General features: G+C 38.6%; 1 protein-coding gene across 4 annotated transcripts in view; it reads right to left on the bottom strand.

Moving 5' to 3' along the window:
- Positions 1–15,178: 15,178 nt before the first annotated feature.
- Positions 15,179–22,372, bottom strand: part of ADGRG6 (adhesion G protein-coupled receptor G6) — a 133,608-nt gene continuing 126,414 nt past the window's right edge. For 3 of the 4 annotated variants that reach the window (XM_087865529.1, XM_045810084.2, XM_045810085.2), the window contains one exon: positions 15,179–18,090. In XM_087865529.1, the coding sequence (XP_087721655.1) occupies positions 17,912–18,090 (179 nt within the window). In that variant the 3' untranslated portion in view covers positions 15,179–17,911. Of the gene's footprint in view, positions 18,091–20,572; positions 20,619–22,372 lie in introns of all 4 variants that reach the window. The other variant, XM_045810086.2, reaches the window with a different exon arrangement.

The raw sequence follows: 22,372 nt of genomic DNA, 5'->3' as shown, positions 1-22,372 counted from the left end.
ATAACTGCAGCTTGATGAATTTTGAAACAGTGAATGCTCCTGTGTTACTGGCATCCATCAAGAAATGGAGCCTTCCCAGCGTCCCAGGCAGCCCCTCTAATGCTTCCTCATTCCATTTCATAGTGGCTGCCAGCCTTCCCCGAAAGTATCTATCTTGACTTTTACCTGTTTTTGAACTTTATTTATAAAAGAAATCAGTAGCACATGTTCTTTTCCATCTGGATTCTTTCACTCAAAATTATGTTTTTGATCCTTGTAGGTACAGTTTCTGCATTTTCCCTACTGAACAATATTTCTATGTTTACAAGCAGTTTATTTACCTATTGCACTGTTTGCAGAAACATTGTGTCCAGGTTGGGGTTCTTCTACATGGTACACAGTCTTGTGCATACTTTCTGGTAGACACAAGTGTATTTCTGTTATTTATACATCTAGCAATGAACTAGCTGGGCAGAGAGGCCGTGTATGTTTGGCAGTGGGAATTACAGATTAATAGATTTCCAAACTGTTGTATTAATTTACATTCCCACCAAGAATGCATAGGAGTTCTAGGTTTTTTTGATATTGACAGCTTGTTCATTGCAGCCATTAAGGGGCATATAGTAGATCTCAGTGCTTTTTGTGTTTTTTTTTTTTTTTAATTTTCATTTTGTGAAGTTCCTGTTGAAGTCTTTTGGCCATCTCTCTGTTAGGTTACTTCTGTTTTATGTAGGAATTTAAAAATATTCTGGACATAAGTCATTTGCAAGAGATATGTATTTCAATTATTTTTATAGTGTGCATTTTCAATGTCTTAAAGGGTACTTTTAATAAGTGGATGTTCTCAATTTAAAACAGAAAGGCAGAAATTTAACAACATTTTTTTGTGGTCTCGTTAAGAAATATGTACCTACCCCAAGGTCGCAAAGATTTTCTTGTATAGAAGCTGTATTGTTTTATCTTTAACATTCAGATTTACCAGTCATGTAGGTTTGATTTTCTGTGTGTGCAGTAGGAGTCAAATTCTATTTTTTTTCCTTATGGGTATTCAGTTGACTCCACATTATTTATTGAAAAAACTATGTTCTGTAAGCTCTTGGTTTTGTCATAAATCAAGACACCATGGATGTATTTGTGGACTCTATGTATTTGTCAGATTTTTATGTTAATATCACATTGTCTTAATTATTGTAGCTTTTTTAAAAGATTTATTTATTTCAGAGACAGAGAGAGTGAAAGAGCAGGGGGAGGGCAGACAGAGAGGGGAGAGAGCATCTTAAGCAGACGCCTCACTGAGCACGGATCCCGATGTAGGGCTCCAGCCCATGACCCTGAGATCACAACCTGAGTGGAAACCAAGAGTCACATGCCTCATCGACTGTACTATTCAGGCACCGCACTGTAGCTTTATAATAAGTTTTGATACATGACAATGTTAGTTTGAATCTCTAAAGTTTGCCTTAGTTATGAATGTCTCTGTTTTTCTGTAAAAATTCAGTTTTAGCTTGTCTATTTCTATATACAACAAAAGGAATCCCACTGGGATTTTAAATAGGATTGAATTGAATGTACAGATCAGTTTGAGAAGAACTAATATTTTTATATTGATGACTTTTTAACCTATGAACATGGTATACATCCCCATTTTATCCAGGCCATCTTCAATTTTTGTCAATAATGTTTTATTTTTTTCAGTGTAAAGATCTTGCATATTTTTTCTACATTTATGATTTTTGTGCTATTTCAAGTGGCACTCTTTATAATTTTATTTTCATGTAACTTATTATTTATATAAATAAATAAATACATAGCATGCAGATATATAAAAAGAGACATACATTTGATGTCTTGACATTTTATCCAGTAATCTTATTAAATTTATTGACTAATTCTAATAATTTATATATGATGTTTTTAGATGTTGTGTACAAAATTACAGTATCTATCTGCACATAATTACATTTTTTATTTTTTTACATAATTACATTTTTAGCTTTTCCTTTCTAATCCTCATAATTTCTATTTTTTTCTTGCCTGATTGTCCTGCTAAGGCCTATTGAATAGATGTGGTGTTGGCAATGCACTTTTGTTCCTAAAAGCAAAAACAAAGCTTTTCATATTATGAAATCCAATATTTATCGTAGTATTTATTTTGTAGGTAATCTAGATTCCTAGCTTGCCAGCAGGTGTTCGTGATAGGAGGATTGTTCTGTATCTATGAAGATGATCATATGCTTTTTCTCCTTTATTCTGTTTACACTGCAGTAAGTGATTATCTAAAATGAAACCCATCTTGGTTACCACTTCTATTCAACGTTGAACTGATGGTTTCTGCCAGTGCAATAAAATAAGAAGAAATAAAAGTCATCCATGTTGAAAAGAATCAAATTGTCTTTATTTCTGGATGACGTGATTGTATATATAACAAATCCAGTAGAGTCTGTAAAATAGTTGCTAGGACTCATAAATGACTTTAGAAATGTTGCAAGATACAAAGCCAATTGTGTTTTTATATCCTGGCAATTAACAATAAAAAATTGAAATTTTAAAAATATAATTTATAGTAGCATTAACAGTATGAAACAATAAATCTGACAAAAGATGTAATTGATATATCTATATATATACACTAAAAATGAGACATGACTAACAGAAATTAAAGGAGATATAAATAGGTGGAGATGTGTCCACTGTTCACAAGTTGGAAGACAATATTTTTAAGATGTCAAGCATCCCAAATTGATCTGTAGATTCAGTGCATCGTCAATCAAAATCCCAACAGGGATATGTGTATGTTATGTGTGTGTGTGTGTGTGTGTGTGTGTGTGTAGATAGATAGATGGAGTTATAGACTTACTAAACTCCAGCTTATTAAAAAAAAACTTGGGGGTCAGCAAACTACAGCCTGCCAGCTAGATCTCACCAGCCATCTGTTTTAGTAAATAAAGTTTAATTAGACCACAGCCTTGCTCAGACACTAACATTGCTTTCATGCTACAATGACAGAGCTGAGAAGTTGCAACAGAGATTGTAATCTTATGGCCTACAAAGCCTAAAATATTTACTATCTAGCCCTTAGAAAATGGTTGCCAATCTGTGCTAAAACTTATATGAAATTCAAAGGACTTAGACTAGGTAAGACAATTTTGAAAAAGAAGAAAAATTTGGAGGACTAATACTATCAATAAAAAGGGAAAGGCTACTGATACAAGCAATTATATGGATGGATTTTAAAAACATGTTGAGCAAAATAAATACTATGTAATGAATAAGTATATAATAAGTACTGCGTAATTACACCGGTGGTAACTTTTAGAATAGACAGAACTAATTTACAGTGACAGGAATGTGGTTTTCTATGATTAAAGAGATTGCAAAGGGCATGAGTGAGCTTTCAGGAAGATGGCAATATTCTGTATTTTGTGATGGTGGTTACATGGGTTTATACTTTTGTCAAATCTTACTGAACTGTGTGCTTAAAATGAATGCAATTAATAAAGTTGATTCAGGAAAAAAGAAAAATGGATATAAAGAGCACAGGTATACTAATCCAAAAACAGAAGTGTGTCTTTGAGGAATGTTAAATTCCTCAAAGTCATAGGTGTCTCAAGATGACTCTGGCTTGCCATGAGGCCCTGTGACAAGTTTTTATTCTATTCCTGGGATTCAGCAATCACTAACTGCATTGTTTTCCATCAGGGCAGGTGTGATGGTTAATTTTATGTGTCACCTTGCAAGGGCCAAGTATGCCTAGATTATCCATTATTTCTGAGTGTATCTGTAAGGATGTTTCTGGATGAAGGTAGAGGAAAGAAGAATACGTCCTTTTTTTCCTCCCTTGGTGAGTTGGGACATCTCATTCATCTGCTCTGCCCTTGGACTGACTTTTGGATACAGACTGTATTACACAGCTGGCTTTCCTGGGCCTCCAGCTTGCAGACAAAAGATCATGGAATTTCTCAGCCTCCATATTTATATAAGCCAGTTCCCATAATAAATTTCCATATACATTTATATCAATCATGGGATCTTAATATTACAAAATCCTTGAATTCTAGGGAAAGGACTTAAGATCTGATTTAGTAAACAAGGCGGGGGAGGGCGGTGATACAGTCAAAACTTAGATTTTAGGAAAATTAATCAGGTTTCTGTGTGTATGATGTTTGGTGCACATACCATATGATATACTCAATGAAAGTTGGTTGGATGAATTTTAGAATATATGGCTTTACCAATTCAGAATATAAGAACAAAGCAAAAAGAAAAGAATGCGAAAGAGTTCTCATGCAAGTTGATAAGAGTAAGATTAAGTTTCACAAAATCTTCGTACTTGTTATACTGTATGGTATGTGTATATATTAACTATGGGACCTAACGGAGATGTGGGTGATTTTACACACTAATAGAAATTTATGTGCAGGATAAATAGAGAACACTTTCTGCTATTATTATGATTATTCTAGTAATCTAGTGGACAGCTATTTTGAGAGATGGTCAGGATAGAGTTAGGTAGTGAAGTTTACTGAGGGTTGAAAATGCCATGATAGATCATAGTAAAACAGAATCATCTCTCTTAGACCAACAACAGTGAAAAGGAAATCCTCCCAAGAGTTGGAAAACATTAGCATAGCTAGAAACCAGGATTTTGACAGAAAAACATCATAAATTTCAGAGACGTTATGCACTTTGGGTTTTTTCCACTAACAAGTTGGCAACGTCTGTAGAACGTGGCTGAGATTGTATGTTTACATTGCTATTTGAGAGCCTGAGCTCTGAAGGCACAAGGTTGTCACCAGCATCACGAACACTAGTTTTCTCCAGGAGCAATAAACCTTAATGACACTTCACATTACTGTTTTAAGTTCCATCCGGGCAGGACAGAAGGTATATCTAGTAATTTTCTGAGAGTGTTGCAGCCAATGCGGGGGCCCACTGGCTGTGCTATAGGAGAAAAGCATTTCCCATAGCTGAGGGATCCTTTCATAGGAAATTCCGTATTCCAGGGAGGAGACAGTGTGTTTGGTAGAAACACCAACTCACTAAGCAGAAGTATCCCCAAGTTGAAGGTCAAATTCCTGAGTGACAATTTAGTAACTCATGGAGACACGAGAGATGCCTTCTTTAACAATCACGATCTCTAGTCATGGTCAGAGAGCTCTTGAATAGGGCCCAGGATTCCACGACTCAGGGAACTTGACTTAATAGAAAACTGCCTATACTACTCAAGGCCACAATTCTTGATCACTTACAAAATACTTCCACAGACTTCATCTCAGCTGATCTCCACAATCAGGTGTTATCATCATCAGAATCATCCCCCCCTTTAGAGGTGAGAGAAACACGGCTTGGAAAGATAAAAATATTTCTTGGAAAGTGATAGTCGGGACTACAAAACTTATTTCTTAATGGCAAATCCTTTGTTGTTTTCACAACATCATGTATCAACTTCTGATGTAAGGCAATCACACTTAAGGGACAGAAAGAACCATCAATATTTTTTTTATTTTTTAAAAAGATTTTATTTATTTATTTGAGAGAGAGCACAAGTTGGGGGGGTGGAGGGAGAGGGAGAGGGGAAAGCAGGCTCTCCACTGAGCAGGCATCCCAAGGTGGGGGCTCTATCCCAGGACACTGGGATCATGACCTGAGTTGAAGGCAGATGCTTAACCGACTGAGCCACCCAGGTGCCCCAGAACCATCAATATTATTAACATTTTAATTAGAAATGAATGACACTTTTATATCATTTTCCTAGACTTTTGGAGAGCACCCTGTAGCTCAAATGAAGGGAAAGATAGTATAAAGAAGAAATAGGGTCCAGAGAAATTGAGAGCTGGTGGCAGGGCTCCATGACCTCCTTCCAATTTCACGATGTTAGCCTTTTCAGAGACAGTCTGCAAAGACATAAGCTAGCACTGGCCCTTGTAAACCTCCAGGAAGTGCTGAAGTGTTTGCCTTCCAAAACTGTCCAAATCCTACGCGGGAACAAGAGTTGAGAAGAGATATATCAAGTGGTTACATCACTCCATCCTGCAAAAAGCATCTTGCACATGGTCCTTCCCTACTAATATACAGGTGATGGTTAATTTTACACATCAACATGGCTGGGAAACAGTGTCCAATTGGTCAAGATTATGCTGGGTGTCTCTGTGAAGGTGTTTTTTGCTTCCCCCAAGCAAGAATGAATGCTGCCAGCAGATTGCCTTTGGACACAGACTGCAACTCTTTTTTGTGTCTCCAGGCTGAGGGCCTCTCCTGCCAGATTTTGAACTTGTCCACAATTGCAGGAGCCAATTCCTTGAAATAAACCTCTCTGTATCTGGTGGGTTTGTTTCTCTGCAGAACCCTAAATAATCAGCAATGTTAGATGTGTTATACGGTTTATAATATATATGTATACATACACACATAGACACAAACACATATATCTATGTACACTCAGCACAGCCACTGGGTGAATGAGCTCCACTGCCCCCGTATAAATTAAACCTGGTGTGCTGACCAAGTAAACAGAATCATCCTTTTAAGACGATGACAACCACACCCTGACTGTCTCCAGGTTTGAGGTTCAGGGTTCAAGAGAGAAGGCAATAATCTCAGTTAAATTCTACTTGCTTCCTTCTCTGAGAAGGAAACAAAGAAGGACTCAACGTGCCTTCCGGCCCTCTAGGAGACTGTTTTCACTTCCCTGGACAAGATGGAGCAATTCGTACCCGAAGGAATGTTTCATGAAAACTAACAGCTCATGTTCATGAATGTGAGAATGTAACACTACTGTCATTCGGGAAGCATTAGACTCTAGATTCCTGCCCACACCCACGCTGGACTCACAGAGCTTTGTGCTGACGAGAATTGAGGAGGAGGGAGGGGTTAGGGCGCAGTGGCTTTCCCCTGCTATTTTGTTGTGACTATGGAGAAAGCAAGGGGTTGCACTTCCTAAATCCGTCCTTCTGGAAGTGCTTAGGGGCCCTAGGAGTCACTCACCCTGGGTAGGTTGGTGGGTGTAAAAGAGTCAGCTAAAAACAAGGAGAAGCTGTGATACATACCTTGGTATGGCCGCCATGACTCCAGGTTTCTCATGGCCACTTGCATCCCAAATATACACTAAGTGAGATATGGGGGGGGGGGGATCAACTCAAGGATTAGGGACAGACTGCTCCGTGCAGGGGAGGAAACACGGACTGTGCAAAGTAGTAGAACAAATGTTAGAGAGAAAGGTCCTTTGGGAAAAAAAAAATGTCCAAGTGAATTGGGATTTATTTGAAAGAATGAAAGCCACAACTATATTAGCAATCCCTTATAGCTTTTGTGGATAAAAACAACAAAAACCCCCAAACCAAACCCAAGCAGAACAAAACAAAACAAAAAAACAACCCAACACTTTGTAGCTACCGACCGAATTTTTCTGTAATTGTGGCAAAGGTCTAGGAAAACATTTTCTAACTCTTCTGTTTGGAGTCCTTGCTTGGAATTGTTTCTGGGAAGAAAATGTCCTTTTAACAATTCTGAGTACTTTATTTAGAAAGCAGTCTGTGTGTGCGTGTGTATCCACTTTCACATCTATACAGTTATCTACCAAAAATGTTGAAGAAATGCGTTTTTTTACCTTCAGGTTAAAATGTTAACTGGAGGGGAGCCTGGGTGGCTCAGTCGTTAAGCGTCTGCCTTCGGTTCAGGTCCTGATCCAGGTGTTCTGGGATCCAGCCCCTGTTGGGCTCCCTGCTCAGCGGGAAGCCTGCTTCTCCCTCTCCCACTGCCCCTGCTTGTGTTCCCTCTCTCTCGCTGCCTCGCTCTCTGTCAGATAAATTAATAAAATCTTTTAAAAAACAAACAAAAATAAACGTGAACTGGAAGCCAATTAATCAGACTAGTGCCGACTTCTGTTTGCAGAAGTATATCTGCATTAACATTAAGATGCTAATCTAATAGCTGCTCTGACGGGCCGTCATTCCAGAGACCCGGCTGCTCTGCCCCACTATTTGCATTGCTATAGGCGCTTTCCCGTTGTCTCCGAGTCTGTAAACTCACGTGTTACACCTTAGGAGACTCTCAGGGCCCTTGAAAGAGAATCACAAGAATATTACCTCTTCAAAGTGTGTCTTGGGTCTTCGTCAGTGTTCTGTGCTAAGAACTGCCTTCCATAACGTGTATGCACCCAGCTTTCTCTAATATGAATGCAGACCTGGCCTCGGCATCCAGGGGCAAATGTAAGATGTGCTTCTGGGCTGTGGGGCTTGTCCATGTGTATTTATTAAATGGAACCTATTGGTTTTGCCTTCTCACTCACCCAGCAAGAGATCCTGTATTGCACACCCGAGGACAATTCTCGGCAAGCGGCAAATCTGTTTTGCTTGCTGTCTTCGTAGTTTCTGCTGATCTGTTTTCTCCTTTTCCCCTGCGGCTGTGCCGCATTGTTGTCACACAGCTGGGGAGGAGAAATGGGATTTTTTTGGCACCCATGTTGGGAAGATCATTAATTGCACAGATTTGTTCAAAGAAAACTGGGGTTTGATCTCTGATTTTCACAATGAGTGCTGACTCGCTGCTGAGCCATCTTCTTTGTATCCAAGAGTGAATCTTCCTACTAATTTAATCCCTAAGATTTCATTGGTGTCCTAAAAATATTAAAGTATGTGTACAGAAAAGGCATTTATTTTGAAAATAAAAAGACACCGAATTTATATATTCCCTTGAAAAATTCAGATCGAAGGAGATCAGATGTCTTGGTTGACAATTAGTTTTTGGGTCTTTGGATTCTGTGTTTAAATGGAAACCATGAGCATTTTTATATTTCAAGAAGTTAAAGGGAACTATAAAATTCTAGTGCTAAAAATATTTGGGCTCTTAATCAGCCTCTTATTTATTTATTTTTATTATTTTTAAAATTTTTATTTATTTATTTGAGAGAAAGAAAGAGATCATGAGCAGAGGGGAAGGGTAGAGGGAGAAGCAGACTCCCCACTGAGCAGGGAGCCTGATGTGGGACTCGATCCCAGGACCCTGGGATCATGACCTGAGCCCAAGGCAGACACTTAACTGAATGAGCCACCCAGGAATCCTCAGCCTCTTTTATTTACCGGATAAACTGAGCCCCACAGCAGCTGGGGACACACTAAAGGCATACGACATAGACCATTGCTGGAAGAGTAAATATTTCCTAAAAATTAAACTTGCGACGTTTCTTCTACATTATATGACCCCTTTCAAAGTGAAGGAACTGTTGGCTCTAGCAAAATGGAGTCAATACCTTTCTAAACCTTAAACAACACTAACTGCTTTCTCTCGTTCTTATCCTTACGAGTTATCAGTATCAGAGCTTACCATCCTTGCTGTAGGCTGCAACATGGGTTTCTTATAGAAACTGCTAGACAGATAGTAATAGAACCCAGGCTAATGAGCTGGTTGGGATCTCACACTTTTCATTAATTGCAACAAGTTAACCAGAACAAAAACATGTTTACCAGAAGCTTCTACAAAGCAAGTCTAAAAGATACTGGATTTCTGTTAGCCAAATTACCACCGTTCTCTCGGCAACCTGACAGACATTCAAGGGAACCAATGAATTTACAAAATGGGGATAAAAATTAAGTCTCAAATGTTCAATTCAGCATGCTTCCTAAACATCTCTGGATTTTACCCATTAAACATAGAGAAAAACACGGCAGTCACACTTAATCTTTAAACCCCACTTTGTACAATGCACATCTCTTCTCTTTGTAAATCTCCACTGAAGACACTGTTCCTCTGTGTCTCGTGCTTGGTGTTTGCCGTGCCGTGTGCTCAGCAGCCCTTGGAAGGCGCCCGGTGCAATCCATCAGGGTGACTCTGCAGGGCTCCTGGCCACACAGCCTTCAAGGCAGACTGTCTAGCCATTTTGCTTGTCTGTGAATTGGGAGGGGTGCCCAGAGGGGTGCACACTTGGATCTTTCCAAAGAGAACTTGCTGCAAGGAGTGGAGTCCGCTAATGGCCTCTAGACACAGTGCCTCAGAGGTCTGTGGCCATGTCCGTGTAGAAGGGCAGACAGTCTCCTTCTAAATTGTCCCAGACAGCAACTGAGCACAGCTGAGCACACCAGTGTGTCCACCCAACGTGCGCTCAAGGATGAGAGATGTTGGTGCTGGAGTGCCCCGCTGGGCTGCCAGGACTGCCAGGACTTGCTGGGAGTTGGACGGCACTCGGAGCTCTTCCTACACCAGCCTTCTCCCTCCCACCCTCCTTAAACAGGAGCGATGCCCGCAGGCACTGCTCTGCTCCTCCTGCTCCCTCTTTGGCGCCGTTGTCTTTCACAGGTGTTACTCTCAGTAAACTGCTTGAGTTTCTAAATCCGTACTGCTTCCTGGAACACCCAAGCTGACTCGATGAGCTAGTAATCAATCACTTTTTTCCATAATCCCCTTGTTCTAATTGAACGTACTTTATGAATCCTGTCTGAATTAGCCAGTTTGCCCCTTCCGCCATCCACAGCTGTGGAAGGGTGAGCCCGTGCAGCCCTTATCCTGCCAAGTGTTCTTGGACAACGTAGAGACCCTTGAACAACCCTGGGTCAACCAGGGCCTTTAAAAAAATTTTTTTCTGATTTGCAAGGTTCTCATCATTCTCTTAAAATTATTGTTATTGAAGTATAGCTGACAATGTTGTATTAGTTTCAGATATGCAACATACTGACTGGACAATTCTATACATTCTATGCATTGTACTATGCTCACCACATCCCGTGACGTTTTGTCACCATGCAACGTTATTACAAAATGATAGACTATGTTTCCGATGCTGTGCTCTCCATCCCTGTAACTTACTTATTTGTAACTGGAAGTTTGTACCTCTTAATCGAATCAGGGGCTCTTTCTCAAGAACTTAAACGACGAGATATTGAAAGCAAGGTTATATGGTACTGAGAAGCAGAGATGTAAATTCACATTTAGGGTTGAGGCCAGAGTCGGCACAGTGGTAATTTCAGACCTCACGGAAAGCACAGCTATGAGGCCTGGAGAGGAAGTGAGCCTACAGCAGCCGGAGAACATTGTGCAAAGCTGAAACACCATAGCTGCTCCCCTTTGTAGTCTGGTGGTTTCTTACAAAACTAATTAAACACACTCTCACCATACAATCCAGCCATTGTGCTCCTTGCTATTTGTCCAAAGGAGGACCCTCTGTGCTCTTACATTGAATTCCCTAATATGGAAGTTAGTTTGAGCCATTAAACAGTTCTCAAGACAACTGCTCAAAAGCAGGTTTATATATTTATTTACCTCAGACTTGAGTTGAACCTAGTTGCTTTTCCAATACCATTAAGAAAGATTTAGAGTTAAGACCAAAGTGATTTTTTTTATTCTTATCCCACCTGCCGTATCATATAAGGTGACATACAGTAACTAGGGTAAAGGGTATTGTGTAGCATAATGCTAATACCCCCCCCACCTGTGCTTTGTATTTCTAATCCATGTTCTTCCAAACCCACCAAAATCAAAGGTACATTGGAGATCCACTTTTCCAAAATATAAAATGCAAATGGATCCAGCAAACTACATTCGAATTTCAACTTAATTCAAATAAACTTTAAAACAAAGCACCTGTTATATAGCTAGTAATATGCTATCATCTATGAAAATGATGAGCATAAACTTAAACCTTAATATTAACTTCATTCACTAGAAAAGACATACACATATGAAATTTTAAAAAGAACATAATATAATGTGTCGAGTTTATGTGGGCACTTTATATTTATTGCTATTGTGTATGGCAGATAATCCATTAGCTCTAATTTGGCAGTAATGATTATATCTCAGATCTTTACAGATAAACATTATTTTTCAAGTTAAAATAGCTTCATGTCATATCTGTTCACTCTGTCCAATGAATTCCTTGTAGGATGGTTACAGGGTTGTAGTCACTTAATATCCTTGATTGATTGAGCTTCAGGACTATGAAGCAGGAAAATCAGGAAAATACTGCAGTGCTCTGGAGGTCTTTCTTTTGCTCTGAGAGTATTTAAACTCTTTTGTATTGTTTTCTCATGCAGTGCAACTAGACACTATAAATATTAATATTAATATGTATTTAATGTGAATATCAAGTCTTTTATTCTCACTGACATCTTGAATTTATAAAAATAATTTAAATTAATTCAGAATGAAAATGAGTCAAGCCAACCAGAAGATGTCATTCGAAAGATTCAAAAGATTTTGGAGTATGTCTGAAATGATCCATCATCCAGTTATTCATAAATGTTTAAAATAAATCCTTGACCAATAAGGTTTGAGACTTTAGGAATATTAAGTGTTTGGTTATGACCTTGAAATAAACTAGCTTTTCAAAACATACCAAATAAAAATATTTTAATGAGATGATTTGGAGAATAGACTTGTAAAAGCTACTCTAAGGGCAAACACCACTTGTTAATTTATTTAATGTAAATTAGCCAAGGATTTACATTCCCTGTAATGTTGTTCCAAATCTTTTTAATTTGACTGAGATCCCCACCCGGATACCACCTCTGTTATAATACCCAGCTGGTGAAATGAAGCTCTAATTATTTTGACTGATAAAAATCAGGAAACTCAAAAAGCTTTCCTCACTCTCTGGGTATCCCTCCTTGTCTCATGTAATAACCATCTTTCCCCCTCCAAAGGCCCGGTGCCTCTTCTCTTTGCCAAGGTCAGCTCTCTCCCTACGGTTCTCACTCCCTCACCTCCAGGACCTTCCACAGAGAGCATAGCATCCACTCTTCTGCCATCTTTCTTTTTTGCCTTCAAAAAGGCCGTTGCATTCCATTCATAAACAAGAAACAAAACTCCATAAGACACATTTCCTTTATATTTATACAGATGACCTTGAACAACACAGGCTTGGGAGGGCCTACCCCTATGCATCTGACAATCTAGTGTAAGCTGTGACTCCCCAAATCTGAACTAATAGCCTACTGTTGACCAGAAGCCTTCCTGATAACATAATTGATGCGTAGTGTGTGTGCTCATATGTATTCTTACAATAAAGCTGGACAAAAGAGAACGTTACTAAGAAAATTATAAGCAAGAGAACTAATTTGCAGTACTTACTGTATCAAAAACATTCCACACATGTGTGGATCTGTGCAGTTCAAACACATGTTGTTCGAGGCTCAGCTGTACCCCTACCCTTTCTTCTCCCCGCTTTTGCCACATTTCTTGACATAAGCAGCTTCTTTTTTCTTGAAAGGCTTACTTTGTTTCTTAGCTCCTGTAACCGCACAGCACCTGGCAGAACTGGGGCCCTCACCGCTGTCTGAAGTGCAATAAGCTGGCACCTACTGAGTAAAGCTGTGCGGGCCACCACTTCGCAAGCCGAGCGGCAGGTGACATCACTCCCGAGACCTTTGAGCCCAGACACCATTCCTTGGATTGCCTCTCTCATCTGTCAACTTCTCCAAAGGCCTCCTCGTTCCTCCAGTCCAGGCCCTCTGCCTTCTAATTGTCCTTCTACAGTCACTGTCCTAAAGTCCCCTTGCAGTTAAGATTCCGTTCCTTCCCTGCCTAGAGCCCGTATGCGTTCCCTGTGCCTGCCCCAGCCACGTGCTCACCGCTTATGCTGTGACCTGGACTCGGCCTCCTCCTGCTTCCACACCCCATAGTCAAGCCACCCGCACCCATGTTCCACTCACTGCCCTGGACTTCCCGACCGCCAGGCCTGGAATGACCCTCCTTACTCTCAGGACAGGCCTATCAGAATCTCTTGGAACTTCAAAGACCACCCTGTCACTAATCTATTGCTAGCCCAGAGCTTCTGTCTGACATTCTGGAAGCTCTCATTGGAATCTCATGACATGGATCCCATCCTTGGAATGTCTTCCTTCCTTCATGAGGGTGCATGTTCTTTGAAGAAGGCCTGCAGACGCTCCGGTGTAGACAAGTGAACACAGAGTCCGGCGGATTTAGGTTCGAACCCACTCTTACTTCCTCTGTAGCCACAGCAGCTTACTTACCATCTTTGACCAAAAATTCCCCCAAATGGAAGATTAAAACAACACCCCCTCCTAGAATTCTGCCAAAAATTAGGAGAGAGAGCAAAGAGAAGTATCTCGTTCCCAAGTGTGTTTACAGATTTTGATGATTTTTTTTCCTATGAGGTCCAAATTACCCAGCTTGGGCTGAGGCTGCCTATGGTAATAAAACATGTCATTTTCCCCTCATTTTTTGTTTTGACAGGCTATAGACTATAAATGCAAACATTTGAATATTTCACATTTATTCTTATTTTTCTCTAGGGAAGCAGGAAAAGAAAACCATTACTTTAAGTATCCTTCCTTAAAATGAAGAGGGAGGGCTGGAAGAAGAAAGGGAGGGAGGAAGAGAAGGAGAGCAGAAGGGAGGAAAGGAGGGAGGGTGTGCGCAGGAGGGAGGGCAGGAGAAAGGTCTTAAATGCCTTTATATAAGAAAATTAGAATGTTATTCAACTGAAAACACAGAAGTGCTTCCAAAACACTGTACGTGTAAAGCCCAATTCCTCTAGATTTCGCAATATTACATAGGTTGGCCAGCAAATCAAATCAGTGTTTCCCATCCACTCGCCACGGCTACTCCCCAGGCTTTCTGAAGTAACCTGCTTGTATATGACTGTAGATGAATCAGAAGCAACCGCCTGCCTGTTTTCTTAACATGGCTTGGCCAGGAGTTGTGAACATTGGCTCGGAAGACCTAATTTCGCAGTGGCCAGCCAACACGCCTCACAACTTAGCACTGAGTAGGGCTGGGGGCCAAATTGGCCTTGGCTCTCTGAAGAAAAGAGAGCCTAAATAACCACACCAAAGGGATGTGGGGAGGTTCTGTTCTAATCATGCAAGTAAGCTAACTCACTTTTGTCATTTTCTAAGCTTCCCACAATGAAAACAGCAACTATAAGAAAACATCTCAGGACCTAACTCCATGCTATATTACTGGTTTGGTTCCCTTTTTGAGATGCTGAAGACATCCTCAAAAAAGAACCTACATGACTTCTAATCTTCCATAGAGCTTGGCTTCACATCAGTCATCTTAAGAAAATCCAAGAACTTCAAAATGCATTAATCCCCAGTGAGCTGGGTCTTCGTAATACATTCATTCTTAGTGTTTTGGCAAAGTAGCGCCAATGTCACTGGCTTAATTGGTGGCAGGTTATTTTCCAGTTGTCAAATGATCTTTTCCTATTTAAGAGTCAGAAAAAAAGCACTCACTTGTAAAGGAATTGAACAATTTGGAACACAAACAACATAAGTATTTATTTGAAAAACATTTTCCATTTAAGTAAAAAGGCAAATCAGTTATAGTAGCTTCTTACTACTAATTCTAATTTGCACTCACAGTCACTTTTACATCATATTCAAAGATATTACTAGAGAAAACTATTTCACAAAGTATTTAGGAAAAAAATATATACAGTCTCTCCAATAGAAAGTTAATTAAAATAACAAATCCAGGCAATATAAAGCTAAGACATGAAACAAGCTGGCATTTATAAACACAAATAAATAAATATGTACAAAAGAGTCTATGCCAAAAATGGACAAAGAAAAGTTTCACAATGCAGGGAACAATGATAAGAACAGAAAGCATCTCAGGACCCTAGACTAAGACTAACACAATGTAGATAAAAAAGAGGAAAAAGAAGAAGAAGAAAAAAAAAAAAACCCCAGGGAATCTGAATCACTATTATTCTCAAGTTTAAACTAAATTTTGGCTCCACAGCTAAATTCCTGCAATTCCTTTCTGAGGGAACCTAATGAATGTGAGAAGCCCATGCTTGGAACTGAGGGTAGAATTTGGCTCAATCTCTTAAATCCATCTGCAAAAGTTTGTATTCAGCTGTTTCTTCATTTCTCCTTACCTGATTACTGGAAATTTCAAAAGCGGAGTCGACATTGTTGTCAACGATGAAGAAAAGAAAATGTTTTCCCAGGTCTGAATGAATAGGAGCAGAAATGAAAGCCATTTTGGAAGCTCTCTCTTAAATACTATGAACTAACTATGCACTTTGGGTAGGACTCTCACAGTAGAAAGCTAATGAAATTCTCTCATGAATCTCTAAGGCTTGGGGGAAAGTATATGAAGATTCAGTGACCATTTAAGACTCTTTTTCATCTACGTGTAACCAGCCAGAGTAAGCAGCCTGTTACTCATACGCCTATAGAAAAGGATGTGGCTCTACTGTGGTGAATCTTAGTGACCTGAGGTTTACTACCCTCTCCTACTATGTACACTCCTCCCCTGTGAAAGTCAAGCTAGGTAATGCTCATGTCTCCCAGGCCTGGTCCAGGCTGCTGCAAAGTGAAATGGTAATAAAAACCCACCACCATATTATCTATCATTCATTTAAGTCTGGCAAATAGCTTTATGACTGAAGATTAGCAAAAGGTGAGAGGCCCCTTGGATGCTGCATAGCCTGAAAACTCTCCTAGGTCTCCGATGGAGAGCCACCTGCCTTTTGCACAGAGAGAAAGGCCCCCAGGCGCTCAGTTCTGGCTTCTGTCTTTCAGCGACCGGCACTGCCAGAATGCCTTATCTTCTCATCACATAGGCTAATGTCTCCCAGACCTGATACTTCCCAGATATCCCGGAGCAAGTGTAAAGGGACAACATATACGGAGACCAATTTCTAAGGACCCAGATACAACTACATCATTTAAGAATAATTTAAATGTCCTCTCCAACACACTCACTAGGAAGCAGATCACTTAGGGGAGTTTGAAAATTAGGTAAACTGCTTAATATGCATGCCTTGTATGCTGAAACCTAATTAATTTACCTATCTTGCCAGACCTCCTCTGGTTCTTATAATCAGAGGACTCATTTACAAATGATTTTTAGACCAACAATTGCAGACCCACGTGTTTATAAATTATTTTGATTATGACAAGTCACCCATATGTCTCAGTTTATATTCTTTGGAACAAAACACTTGAAAAGGAAATAAGAGGCTTTCCAATTGTGCAAATGGAAATGTCTTAAAGTCTCTACAGCAAAGGTAGGACCATAGAATCTCAATGATTGTATTTTCTAAAAGGGAGAGACTATTATACACAGTATGCCTAATGGAAATCCTCATTCCTCCCATGAGTCTGTGGGCTCAACAGATAGAAGAGAAGCAAAACCAAAGGTCTAAGAGATTCATTCTTCAACAAGTAGTGGAAAATCCACATTAATGGAATCCCAACATTATACTTCATTCAAATGTATGGGATTAAATTCTAATTAATGATGATGCTTAAACCTTGTGTCTTAAGTAAGATAAGTGAAATACTAGATATTTACAGGGCCCCATATTAACTGGGTTAAGATTTTGGAAATTCTTTCTCAAGCATATTAATTATTTTGAAGGTGAAACATTTGGTATAATAAGAACGAATTCCTTTCTAATATTTGGTCAGACTTTAAGCATTCTTTTGTATCTGTGTTTGAAAATTTATGGAAAGAAAAGAAAACCTACTGCATTCATAGAAACTAGCACTGAGAAGGGACTTGTGGGCATCCAAACAGTTGTGACTATTCATATGCTTTTCATTGTTGAGAAAGACAATATAGCAAATGGCCATATCCAAAACCTAAGAGTGGGGCATGAATGAGCTCTAAGCTATGCTTGTCCCTCGCTCTGCCCCTCCCTTGTCCACTGACTTTAATGTCCCCCACCTCCCTGAGTTCTGATTAGTCTGATCCAATTACATATTTTTTTTAAAAAATCATATTCCCTGTGGCTACTGGGTCATGTTGCTCTCAGTACTAAAGTTTTAGTGATGATCAAAACTCCCCCATGGAAGAAATACACCGAAAAGACAGATTTTTTAAATTTCACAAAAGCCTTCTTAACAAAATACATTCCTCACACACGTACACACAGCATGTTCACGTGTGCTAGTCACGGTTTTCACTGCTTGCAGAGTTTCACGTCTCCGTAGACGAATTCTTCTCTTGTATACTAAACGCATTAAAACTTTGTGCTGTGGCTGAAAGTGTCTGACATGATAATATTTTTATAGAAGTTATCTGAATGAGCATTGCAATAACCCTTGACCTTATCAATGACCTGGTGGACGGGGATGATTGATGTTTGTTCTCCATCAGCGTGGGTCAATTTTGACAAGGATTTGTCCATGGAAGCATTGTCTGCAAGAAATGACAGCAGAAATTAGACTGCTAGATGAGCAGGTGACATGCCTAAGGGCCACCAAACTGGACACTATTTTGCACATTAAAGAAACACAAAGGAAATGAAGGCCTGGTTCTTCCTTAGGTTAGGTAGTAGGCAGCACTAACATTTCATGCTTTCCATCTTCAAAGTGCATTCCTATGCATGAATGAATGTTAATTTGCCTTCTAGTAATGTATGTTTGAATTTGTTTCAAGAAATGTTCCTGTAAAGTGGCATTTTTCAAAGAGTCAATGAATAGAATAATCAGAAAATTGCCACAAAAATATAATGTGACAAGTAACTCAAAAGAAGCAGGGACAGATTATATAGCCTATAAATTAAAAGATGTCAAAACATCTATGAAAGAAATGTTTGATGTCTAAGATATGATTTCAAAATAATACGGGGTGGGGGAAATGGGTAGGGTAGATGACCATGAGTTGATAAGTACAAAGGGACTCATTACACTATCCTCTCTACATTTTATATATGTTTACCACTTTTCATAATAAAAATTTTTATAAAAAATAATTCAAGAGATGTTGGAGAATAAAGTGAATGAAAATAAACATGAAAGGGTATTTTGAACACATTTCCCCCCAGTTTTTAACTTATAAAATGACTGGAATATAGAAAAAGGTATCTTTTATTAATTATTTCTCAATGATACAAATCAAAATTATCAGAAATATTGTAAGTATGTGTTTTTATTACCTAGGCTACATTCTCAGAATGACGCTACTGCTGATGCCAATAATATCAGAGCAATTGATGGTAATAAAGGACTGCTAAATACATTTCTGTTCTGAATTCCTCAATCTTATTTATCTCTTTATTTATAAGTTTTAATTTTAATTCCAGTTAGTTAACACACAGTGTAATATTAGTTTCAGGTGTAAAATTTAGCTATTCAGTGCTCAACATTGTATATTTAAGTATTAATTTCCTAGAGCCAAAGGCTTTCTAAAATTAGTTCAGATAGTAGTCTGAAACTCACATAAGCCCTATTATCTACAAATACATGTGGCTATCTTCACGTACCCTATGAATATCTTGTAAGTATCGACTCTCTTTCCCTTCCCAACACAGTTGGGAGAAAATTTCTACCTTAAAATTAACCGCAGTGAAGGAGCAAATGTGACCTTCTACAAAGTATTCCGTTCCCTACATTGTATATTCTCTATTTACCGTGGAAGAGGCAAAAATTCTATCATGAAAAATTGCTTCTAGGAATCACAGCTCCAAATTTGGAATGTTTGTTGCAGGCATTTTTATGCTTTGAGTAAGTTGTCTCCAGCATGTGACATAACATGAAAAATCCATCAGTAATTGGTTTAAAAGCCGTCATCACTGTATCTGTTGTCTTTGGAAATGAGTCAAAGCATTCAACTACTGTTTTGTGTTGAAGGAGACCCTAAATAAAATGAAGGCTAAAAGAGGAAATGGCGTGTCCACCCCATACTAAAGGAAGAAAGAGAGAACAGGTGGCTCATGGGAAAAATGGCAGATTGAAGCATGACAGAATGATTACATCCCAGGACTGGTGAGGAAAGGCTTAGGGAGTCACTGTAGAAAGTCCCCTCCCCATTTAGCTCTCGGCAAGCTGATTGATTCTGTGCTTCCTTCAGTTCATATATTCACTAGCCATTGGTTTTCTATTGGGGATTTTTCTATTGATTCAAACATCAGTAACAAATAATTTGTGCTTGATGTTTTTAGAAAAACCACAAATCCTCAAAGAAGCTTCAAGGATACACTCATTCTGCTTCATTGACAACTTCCAGTGGCATGTGCCTTTTAGAGATTTTTGACCAGCTCTTTTCCAAATTTTCTGGGTCTTCATAGTCAATAAAGTAGAATTCTGAGGAAGGGCTGTAATTCAACATGTATGCTATTCCCAGTCCTCTGGCTAGACATTACATCATTAACAATAGAGATTTTGATTATAGCTGTAAGTTAGAAAACCAGGGGCTAGGGAAATGAACTATTATTTGACCTATGCTGAAATATCAAAGACGTAACAATCTTCAAAAAGCAGGCTTGGAATTGACAATTTCTCTATTATGACTTCTATGAATGTACCATGACATAGCCAGTAATTCACAAGAGCAGTGGAAAAGTAAAAAATTTTACTCTCTTCTATAACAAACTTCTCAAGTACTGCTTTCTTTTCATTATTTTACCTGATATGTGACCCATTAACTCCAGAGCATGGTACATTTCCTAGAAGGAGCAGCTTGCAGACACCCCCATGCAGAGAAGAACCAGCACAGCACACAACCATTTGAAATTTCAGAAATTCCAGCTCAGTGCAGGAATGTCATTGTGCTAGCTGAGAAGTATCGTAAAGAACAAGCAATTTTGCTGGTGCAGCAAGAGCCTTAGTTTAATCCATGCAAATATTCTTTTATTACCTTGCAAAAAATTCATGCATTCAAAAAAGTAATAAAAGTTTACCTGAATGATCCACTTTTGCTGAAGGAATGCTCTTAGAAGACATTATCTACACCATAAACATATGAATTTCTAGATCAATTCCAAGAAATAAACCAACTAGATATCCATGATGATATGCAGTGACTTTTTGCATACTCCAAGGGACCCAAGAACACCAGCAGTCACCCTGAGAACTGGCTCGGTAGCTTAAGGCCATTTGTACATCAGTTGATTGGAAGCCATAAATTACTATGTCACAGAAGTAATGTCACATAGCTGACTATATCCTTATGCTAGTTGACAAGAGCTCATTTAACCCCAAGGTTTTGTTATGGGAAACAGAAAAACAATAATGCATTCCTTTTTAAAAAACATACATAACACTTTGAAATAGCTAAGTGTTTCTTTGGTACCCCCATTTCTGTATTTCTTTTTATCTTTTGGTCGATTTTCCCCATGATCCTTAATATGCTTAAACATTTCATTAATACTTCCTAAATGCCCCCTGTTCCAAATGATCTACCTTGTTATTTTCTCTCCCCTTTTAATAGTGGCATTTTTCTGGCTAGCTATTCTCAGCTGTGTTAAGAGGAAAACAACTTAATTGGTCTGAACCCTATTCATTCACAACTGATGTACACTGCACTAATTGCATTTTAGAAGGACAGGCAAAACGAGTATCTAATTTTTTTCTTATAAATGGGATTGTTTTAATTTCTCTTTCTGCCACTTCATTATTAGTGTGTAGAAATGCAACAGATTCTAGTATATTAATTTTGTATCCTACAACTTTACTGAATTCATTTAATACTTCTAGTAGTCTTCTAGTGGAGTCTTCAGGGTTTTCTAAATATAATATCATGTCATCTCCGAATAGTGAACGTTTTACTTCTTCCTTACCAATGTGGATGCCTTTTCTTTTTCTTGTCTGATTCCTATGGCTAGGTCTTCCAAAACCATGTTGAATAAAAGCTTTGTCTTGTTCCTGATCTTAGAGGAAAAGCTCTCAGTTTTCACCACTGAGTATGATATTACCTGTTGGTTTTTCCTATGTGGCCTTTCTTATGTTAAAGTATGTTCCCTCTAAAACCATTTTGTTTTTATCATGAATGAATGTTGTATTTTGTCAAATGCTTTTTCTGCATCTGTGGAGATGATCTGTATAAGTATGTAATTTTAAGGCTCATTAAATAAAGTGAAATATTCATTCATTATAAGTAAAAGATATTTTGTGCCAGGCAACCACCAACTAAGTAGAATAATCTATCTCAGACTATACATCTGTTATCAACTTTCTTACACAGGTATTTAAAAAAGGGATACACAGACCTCTTAATTTTGGACAGAACTGTTTGTGTACAGGGCTCAGAGGCTTCATTTTATTCTGGAAGAGAGCCCATAGCTTTTATTTGATTCTCGAAAATGTCCTGTACTCCAAGAAACTTTTAGAACTGTTATCTTAAGCTGCTCTAAGTTTTCAGATCTTTCTTTAATTTTGTAATTAATAAACTCTCTAAACATTCAAACACTTTTCTGTAGTGCTACCTTGAATATCAGGCAGTGGCCATTCCATGGTGTAAGCAGGGACATGTAAAAGGATTCAAATGTACATAAGGGTCATTTGAAATTTAAGTGTTTGCAATAAGAACATTTACAGATACATTACACAACACACTCCCTATCTGTAAAAAGCCAAATATGGATCTCTTCAGCGTCATTCACCTCTGCTTATGTTTAATAACTAAACAAATTCAAAATTAAGTCATTTCCATTATCCTTTTAGAAGCATCTTTAATTAGGAAAGTGCTGGTGCTAAGTGTT

This window comes from Ursus americanus, chromosome 11 (genome assembly GCF_024610735.1).
Source record: "Ursus americanus isolate L20-20 chromosome 11, mUrsAme1.1.p, whole genome shotgun sequence".
In the NCBI taxonomy this organism is placed as follows: Eukaryota; Metazoa; Chordata; class Mammalia; order Carnivora; family Ursidae; genus Ursus; species Ursus americanus.
This window is presented reverse-complemented; position numbering and strand designations above follow the sequence as displayed.